The sequence below is a fragment of the Eurytemora carolleeae genome, unplaced genomic scaffold, assembly GCF_000591075.1.
Source record: "Eurytemora carolleeae unplaced genomic scaffold, Eaff_2.0 scaffold131, whole genome shotgun sequence".
Taxonomy (NCBI): domain Eukaryota; kingdom Metazoa; phylum Arthropoda; class Copepoda; order Calanoida; family Temoridae; genus Eurytemora; species Eurytemora carolleeae.
Window position 1 is genome coordinate 363,465 of NW_019396496.1, and position 8,859 is coordinate 372,323.

Genomic DNA, 8,859 nt, shown 5'->3' on the forward strand with positions numbered 1-8,859 from the left:
TGGGTTTTGCTGCATTACATGGTTTTAGGATCATGATTCTCTAAAGTGAAAAGTTTTTCTGATCCCCCCCCCCCCCNTACGCAAAGTAGATCCCCAAAAACGGAGGATGAAACGTACTCTACATCAAAAAAAGTTTGAAATTTACAATTTAAAATTAAAGAAAACATAATTTTTCATTTACAATTATATGAACAAGTTCCTTAAAATTTACCTCATAGTATGATTTATTAACAAGATTTGAAAAAGTTTTGCAGAAACAATTCACCTTAAATGTGAATTATGATCTTGTCTTTACACAGTGATTTACAATTAAGGATTTGTCTTCTTGTTCTGCATTTGGTTATATTTTAACAATTGGGATATTTTTGTAGGAATCTCAGATTTCTTCTCACATTTTGACTGCTCTTTGTTAAATCTGGTTCTATGCTCTGTTGGAATACCTTGACAGTTTCCATCCTCAATCATGTAACTGAAACCAGCAAGCTTGGGTTTGGACATCAAGCACATTTTTGATGATTTCATGTCAGCTGATTTTTCTCCATTCAAATCCCCACATAGACCACACGCTGTGTTTCTGAATAAATGCTGATAAGAGAGAATTTCTATTCTTTCATGATCTACAAGAACTGTGACTCCATATTTCAGAGAAGTGACCTTAACAACACCATCTTTAAAGTTGGTGATATAGTTTTGACCATTATTGAGATAATTCTCCTCGCCATCAATGTACTGAAGATCATTTTTTTGCTGACTTCTTGATATTTCATTTGTGTTGACCTGCCTGTTCTTATTTTCTGATAGAAATTGACCATCAGCTTCATCTTGTCTTCTCCAGACCATTTCTTCTCCATTAACTCTAAGGATGGTCTTGCCTGAGGGTAAATATCTGTCAGGTTTATCAGTTTCCACCTCATATTTGTTACCATCAACGAAAATTGTAACATGCTGTTTGGATAGCCTTCTCTTGGTTGAAACACTGACCCTTTGATCTTCAGAACAATCTTGGAATACAATATGCTCGCAGTCATTCAGTTCATACTCATATTCTAGTTGATCAAAAGATGTGACCTTACCCCCTTCAATTCTGCAGCTTGAGGGAGAAGCGTGGTTTGTCATCTTTTGAAGAAATTCGTTGAGAAAAGAATGTTTTGTACTAAGTGGATAAAGTCCCTTGGTTAGGGAGCCAAGATGTATTCCTTTCAGTTCAGTTTCTACATTGTTACCTTTCAGTTGGAGTGTTGCTTCTTCCCCTGAATTTGAGATGGATCCTTCAACCTTGAAATCAATCCTATCATTGGACTCAACATGATCTATTTGTTTCTCTGATATGAATGGGAACAAGAAACCTTTAATTCCTTTCCCAAGAGAAATGTACATTTGGGTTTGGGAGAGCTTTCTTGGGATAGAAAGAGTTCCTGATATAATATCTAATGAGTCAGCTTGGCGTTTTGCTTGTTTACAGACTGTTGTCAAAGTTCTTCCTTCACCTAAGTCCTTTTCACACTGCTTTACTTCTTCAGAGTTTTGGGCAAAATGTTTCAAAGATTCAGATCTTCCAAGGTCAAAGTCAACATTAATGATATCTTTTTCTTCTCCTTGGAATCCATAATGAGAATTCAATACAATTTTGCCAGTTAAATCTTCATTTAGAACTTCATTAGAGTTCCAATAATGTTTAGGTTTCTGTATAATGCTTGAATACAAGTACTTGACTTCAAATGGCTGCCTTAAGCTTGGTGACTCCTGGATTAACTCCCCTCTCACTTGAATTTCTTCAGTTTTATTGCTTCTTTTCTGCCCGAGAGAAATGTGAGTGGTAAATCTTCTTAAATTTCTGCCTTGAGATTCCCTAAGAGTAGCAGACAGTGACACAGTCACAGCGTTGCCCTTTTTCAGATGTTTCAGAGTTTCCCTAGTAGTGTCTCTGTTTTCTCTCCTTTGATTGCAGAGCATGAGATTTTCAAAACAGATATTCATTTCAGATTGTCGGTTCTCATCGCACCAATGTTTTCCTTCTCTACAGATCTGTTTTTCAACTGCAACCTCTTGAGATTGCTGATTAATCAATTTTTCTCCCATGTTAGACCTTAGAATGTTCAAGTCAATTATTTCTCCTCCTAGTTTATGAAGGATGAATTCCTTGCAAGATGATATTTCATTTTCTTCTTGAGCATTCTTCTTGCAAACCCTTTCCACCTCTGATGCAAATTCAAATATTGGGTAACTCATGTGGGATTTTTCATGCTTTGATTCCTTTGTCCCGAATCCTTAACAAAAAAGTTTTGACATCTGTCACACATGGAAAAAACATAAAATAGATTAAAAAAATGTTTGCATTGTTATATAATTAAAAATCTTGTTTCTAAATCTAAAAAAAGGGAAAGAATAATGTTATTAAATTTGACTTCCTAATCCATGTATCTTTGTTACCTAATTAGAAAATTAGAGTTTAAACTTTAAAGGATGTTTCTTTGTTCTTTAAGTCAGTTAAAAGAAAAAAGAAAGCAAAAAAAAAATTTTAAGTGGCTGATTCTGAAAGGCATGAAAAACAATAATTTTTGAATATTACAGAAAAGGGTATTCTCACCTATGTTAACATTAAATGTGGCAGCCTCAACTTCTGATGGATTTCCTTCTAAGCGAATCATATGTCTTTTTGCTGATTTGAATGGGCTTGAAAACAAAGAACTGATCAAAAATGGTGAACTTTTCTTGGGTGCAAAAGCTAAAGGACCAACATTTTCTTGTTCTGTTTGAACCTGAACCTTAAGGTTCAATCCAAGGGATCTAAGAAGATTGTAGGATTCCTAAATAAAGGAAAAGATAAAAACAATTCAACTTTGCTGTTTTATAAATTACCTGTTTTTCCGGAGTTCTAGATTTTACAAACTTGGATGATGAAGATTTAATGGCAGGTCTAATCTTGTTGATAGTACAGCTGGTGGTGAAGGGAGTGACGGAAGATTGAAGAATTAACTTGTCTTCAGTATCATTAGTTTTCAGAACAGTTAGAGATGCTTGACCCTCCTGTAGAGATACCTTGCCCTTGAGAGGAAGAGATGCAAAAACTGAATAATCAGCCCCGGCAGCATGGGCCTGGTCAGTAATAGGAGTTATAATACCTCCTTGCACCTCTTGTTTGTAGTTTAGAATGGTCTTCAGCTCAAAGTTAAACTCCATGTTGGAAGGAAAACTTGAAGTTGCCTTTGGCACAACATTAATTCTAGTATAGAGCACTGAGGGATTTCTTCTTGTGATATAGGCCGGAAATCCAGATTCTGTTGGGAAAACTGTGTCAGAACCAGACCAATCATGGACTTTAAAGTACTCTTTTGATATACCGTTTGTTAAATCATGACGATTTCTTAGAAGTGATTCAAGGTCTTCCTTTATTGTTCTTATAAATTCAGCATCAAGGGAGTATATTTTCTGCAGGCCCAAAGTCTTTAATGTAAAGTGAGCCTCAGCATTATTATCTACATATCTTGGCTCAATTTGAAGCCTTGATGACCTTTCCCTCAATTCTCTAAAGTTATTATTTTGCTCCTGTGTTGTGTCCTGCCTATCAAACCTTCCAGAGTACATCTCATACAGTTGATCAATTACATATTGGGCTCCATGGATGTACAGATGGGCCTCAAGAGGAACAGCAGAATTGTCAATTCCTCTCATTTCCATTCTAGAGTAAATGGACTTAGGGATAAATGATTCTTCAGAGGAAACCCATTGTATGTTCTGATGAATGATATGTTTAAAAGATTCTAGAAATTGAGAAACTTGGACATTTCGTGAGGTTTGAATTCCATAGGCGCTTGGCTTACATAAGGTTAAAGCAATAGTTGCTTTTCTAGAAAACTCATTTGGTCCTCTAAGATTATTTTTGAGCGCCTTCAGAGCGGAATAAATATAAGAAGAAACTTGATTGGTTGGTTCAAACCAAGTTCTAATTGCAAGCCTCTGATAATCTGAAGTTGATGGCTGTGAGTAAGGAAAGGCTGTGATAGCAGCAATTCTCACTTCTGTGTTTTCAGATGGGTTTTCTATCAGAGCCTGGAATATAGTTTTGTAAAGAGCAGGATTCCCCTTGGCATTTCTGATCAGTCTATAAACAGCTAGAGAACGAATAAGGGGAGATGGTCCAAACCTTCCTTCAACAACATTAACTAGTTCCTGGCCAGCAGTTTCTGTTCCTAGATTTCCCAGGGCATTCACATAAACTAAAGCAGAATGTTTATTTCTGTTCCTACTATCTCTCATCTTATTGACCAGGAGAGGTTCTAACTGATCTTTGATGATTTTTGAGTCCTTATTGCAAAACTGTCCATAGATCTTGGTAGGAAATTCATTTCTGGAGCTAACAGGGTTAATACAAGCTTTGTAAACCATTTCTGTAAGTCCTAACACTAAGGATGATTGGGAAGGTCTTGAATCCTGAACCTGACGAGTCATTAAAAGTTCAACCAACTCCTGAAGAAGCTCCTCAGTGGGATACTTAATTGACCTTAAAGCATTGGATATAATCCAAGATCCAGTTTCTCCAGATATTTCTCCATCAAGAACTCTTTCTTTGATAAGTTTAATGCAAGGGTTTGTTCCGGTGATAGCCAGGAGGTCATAAAATATTTCAATTGAAAGTTTGCTGTCATGTTCCCTGCGCAGAGTTGATTCTACATCTCTAAGCTCAGCATACCCGAGTATGTGAATTGATCTTGAGATCACTGTAGACACCCCAGCAATATCCTTCTCAAGATTCTGGTTTATTTTTTTGCCATCTCTAACAAGATCAAGAATTGATTGAATAACCTTTTCTTTTACTTCCACTGCAGGAATAGACCTAGGCAACAAATGCTGAGGTGCTGTTGTCATATCAGGTTGGTCAGCAAAGATTATGGAACCATTTCTGACTCCTGACAAAGGCTCACCACTTAGATACCCTTTCCCATATTCATATGAAAGGGTGGTGTATGTTTTAATGGATGAAGAGGTCTCAATCTTGTCAGATATGTCCTTGACAGATTGAAGATGAAGAATAGAAGTTGAAGTGAGTTCTAAAATCTCGGAACTAGCCTTATCTCCAAGTGCACTTGAAATGATCTTATTCTGAGATGTGACCTTTACCATCCTGTAGTTGTCAATGGTTCCGCACATGATTGCTCTGGATACCGAGGAGTGACTGCTCTGGGAGGAGGAACCAGCTCCTTCAGATCTAGACCATGTGCCAAATGTCTTATGATACACAGGCTGTTTAAGACAGTTGTCCAAATTTCTGGATTTTATGACCTCAAAGTATTCTAAATCCTGACAACTTACATCACTTCCATGCTGCTCTTCTTGTTTGATTATGTTCTGAAGGTCTAGTGGTAATGGGTTAATGGAATATGATGTTTCACAGTTACCCAGAATAGATTCTTCCATTACCATAAAGGTAAGAGCTTGATCTTTAGACTGGACATGATTTTGAGCTACAGCTTGGGCCCTGGAATAGTTAGACTGGACATGATTTTGAGCTACAGCTTGGGCCCTGGAAAAGCTAGAATCTCTAAGCTCAAAGTGAAGGTGGGACATAAGACCTTTCTTAAGATTTACAATAAATTCTGGTTCAGAATCTTGTATCTCCATTTTCTCAAAATGACCTCTCTTATGATAGACAGTGAAGGAAGTTTCCAACCATTTTTTCATCTCAGAAGGAAGATTCTGTTCAAGATGCTTTCCAAAATCCTAAAAATATCAATAATCACTCCAGTGCAGTTTCACAATTTACCTGAAGCCTTACAAAAGGAACAAAGCCTTTGCCACAAATTCTAATCTCTATGTGTTTGCAACCTGATGGCATGACACCCTTTGACAAAGAATATTTGATCTACCAGAATTCATGGCTTGAAAATTCTAAGGTCTACAACATAGGGTTGCAAAGATTTAGGGTTTGGATAATCAGAGTTTGTGGCAAATACTCAATTCCTTTTATATGGAATGTATCTTTTATGCTTGCTCTTTTTAAATGTAAAGTGAGAACAAGAAAACAGGAGTAGGAGACTGATCCTGTTCCTGAGTTTTCAGGTTCTCACTTTCGAACTTAAGATTTAGTTAAATAAAGTTTAAGTTTAAACCTGAAGATTGTCTTGTTGGAGCTGATCATTGTGCAAATTAAATTTTGTGTTTTCAAGACGAATTCTTAGTGAGGAGTCTGATAAGCTCTGAACCCTGACATCAGAAGAGAGACGGATACCAGAGAACTGGTCATTCAGTTCTGGTATTCCTGTTAGCACCTGGATAAAATCATAAGTTACAAATGAGCGATATTGAAATTAAAACCTGAATTTGCAAATTAGGATGAATTTTTCACATTCAGACATCCGTAAGGTCAAAATTTAAAGAGGTTTGCATTTTCTGTCAAAGCTAAGCTGAAAAGCTGAAAAGCTGAAAACGCTTAACATGATCACTCTTTAACCAACTTTCAATTTTCAAATATTATCAATTCTTCAAAAGTACTTAATTTATAATAAAAATATTAGATCTGTAGATTTATCTCAATTAATTATTGAATTATATAGAAAACTATCTTTTCTACAGTAAAACTAAAAATGTGATAAAGCAACATTTGATTTTATTTTTACTTGACATGATTCAAATATGTGACAAGTGTACGACAATTTAATTATTTAATAATTTCCTTGTCTTCTTTTTAGGTAAAATTTAGACTTTGAATTAGGAAAACAAATTTTCCTACATCGATTTTGAGCAGTCAACAATTTTTACCAAAAAAACAAGTATAAAGGATTGCCGAAGTTTATCTATAAGTATTTTTCTTCCAAATGAAAAAGGATTTCAATGAATAAAAGTGACTTTCAAGCGCAAGTAAAAATTTATCAATTTCTTTTTAAACAAAGTTAGTTAAAGAATCTATGTTAGAAAACGGGAAAAGTTTTAGGAAAAAACCTGAAGTTAAAAACTAAAAATAATGTCAAGGGATTTGGATTCCTGGTACAATCTTTCCAAACACTATTAACTTTGGTGATTTTTTTTTTTAGGACTTTTTAGTGCAAAAGAAATTAATTTGTTGTCACAAACTGTGGCAAAAACTAAGTTTCTATTAGGACTTCATTCAGAGAATATTCTTGGTGACTACCCGGTTATAAAGGTTGAAAATCTGACAACTAACTCTTTAAATGGAGGAGGGTCGCTTGAAATATCGTGGAACGTCTTCTAAAAAACTATTCATATTCTTTGTCAAAATTTCTAAATATCCTCAACCCCCCCCCCCCCCCCGCCTAGCCTCTGCACCTGTGTCGTGTACTTGAAGATAAACTCCTGCTCAGGTTTCCATCCTCCTGTTTGGATAGAAGAGGCTGCCACCACTCCTAGAAAAGTTTATTCAATTTTGATATAAAAGAAGCCAGAGCTAAATCCTCAAGAATATATTGCTCAAACAATATAAACTATAGAACTATGTAAACCTAAATCACATTGTAATCTTTAAATCTGCATATACACACCTCAAACCCAAACTCGAAATCAAATAGTTATAAGATGTTTAATTTTAAAAAGGTGTTAAACAAATATTGTCCATCCATAATGTCTAGGAATCTCTAGTTAAACAAATATTGTCGATCCATTATGTCTAGGAATTTCTAGTTAAACAAATATTGTCAATCCATAATGTCTAGAAATCTCTAGTTAAACAAATTTTGTCGATCCATTATGTTTAGGAATTTCTAGTTAAAAAATTATTGTCGATCCATAATGTCTAGGAATCTCTAGTTAAACAAATATTGTCAATCCAAAATGTTTAGGAATCTCTAGTTAAACAAATATTGTCAATCCATAATGTCTAGGAATCTCTAGTGAAACAAATATTGTCGATCCACAATGTCTAGGAATCACTAAGTTCTAATCAGTAATGTATGCAAACTAACTAATAAATATTTAAATTTTAGAGAATTTCGATATAAAGTAAAACATATTCAAAATCTCCAAATTGGAATTTTTTTTCATGAAATTTTGGAAAATGCACTCAGACAGAAGATATAAATCATGCGTTAACTAACAACTTAAGAAATTTGAAATTCGGTGATGGTGATGGACCAACCTCTGTAGAGCAAAAAAAGTATATGCCAGTACCACATTTATTGAAAATATATTTTGGTCTGGGTTGACCCTCGTCAGTTCTTGAGATTGTTTCAGGAAGATTTAAAACAAAGATATTGTTTAAGTTTATATTATGTACCAGAAACAAGATTTAAAAATAAATTGTTAAAATGTTAAACTTCTCATACTTTTTTGGTGTCCCAGTTGAAAGCCAAAAAATGTTAAAAATGGATTAAAAAACGACCAACTGTACCTAGCAAAGCTAAAATGGCAGGAGAGACGAGGATCCTCATCTTATCCTACTCTTTCTTCTCTCACAGCTGCTTAAGAGGGGCTTCAGGCTTTTATAGACATTGAATATTTAGCGCTGAACTTGCAGTTTTCAGGTCTTTGTGTTTAATATCAAGTTTAAAGTTCACTTTTACTTTTCTAATTCTAAAGTTTGATAAGACAAAAAACAACATTTTATAATAATTTTTAAAAATCTTTTTCTTAAATGAAATAAACTAGATTTGATAACTAAATATTTTGATGTCCAAGTTTATAAAAATGTTTGGCTACCCAATATCAATAATTTTGTACTGAGACTATACTCCCTCTGTATGCAATATAAAGGGAATAAGGGTTAACACTCAACATTTACAATTAAAATCAGATTTTCATAATTAAGACAGTTTTCGAGCAAATGGTGGCCATTTTAAATAAAATTGGGATAAACTAAAAAGCTTAATTTTTTCTATGTATCTAATTTTTTCTATTTATCTGATTTTTTAT

At 34.5% G+C, this 8,859-nt stretch overlaps 1 protein-coding gene across 2 annotated transcripts; it reads right to left on the reverse strand.

The window, feature by feature from the left end:
* Positions 1-200: 200 nt before the first annotated feature.
* Positions 201-8,444, reverse strand: LOC111704362 (vitellogenin). Of its 2 annotated transcripts, XM_023476585.1 has the most exons (7): positions 8,339-8,444; positions 7,282-7,358; positions 6,108-6,266; positions 5,502-5,718; positions 2,860-5,456; positions 2,588-2,807; positions 201-2,267 (listed from the first exon to the last, which is right to left on the reverse strand). In XM_023476585.1, the coding sequence occupies exons 1-7, from the start codon at positions 8,376-8,378 to the stop codon at positions 310-312; spliced, it is 5,268 nt and encodes a 1,755-aa protein (XP_023332353.1). In that variant the 5' UTR covers positions 8,379-8,444; the 3' UTR covers positions 201-309. The 2 variants fall into 2 exon arrangements, with proteins under 2 accessions (XP_023332353.1, XP_023332352.1); XM_023476584.1 differs by having other exon boundaries at positions 2,860-5,718.
* Between the last annotated feature and the right edge of the window lie 415 nt (positions 8,445-8,859).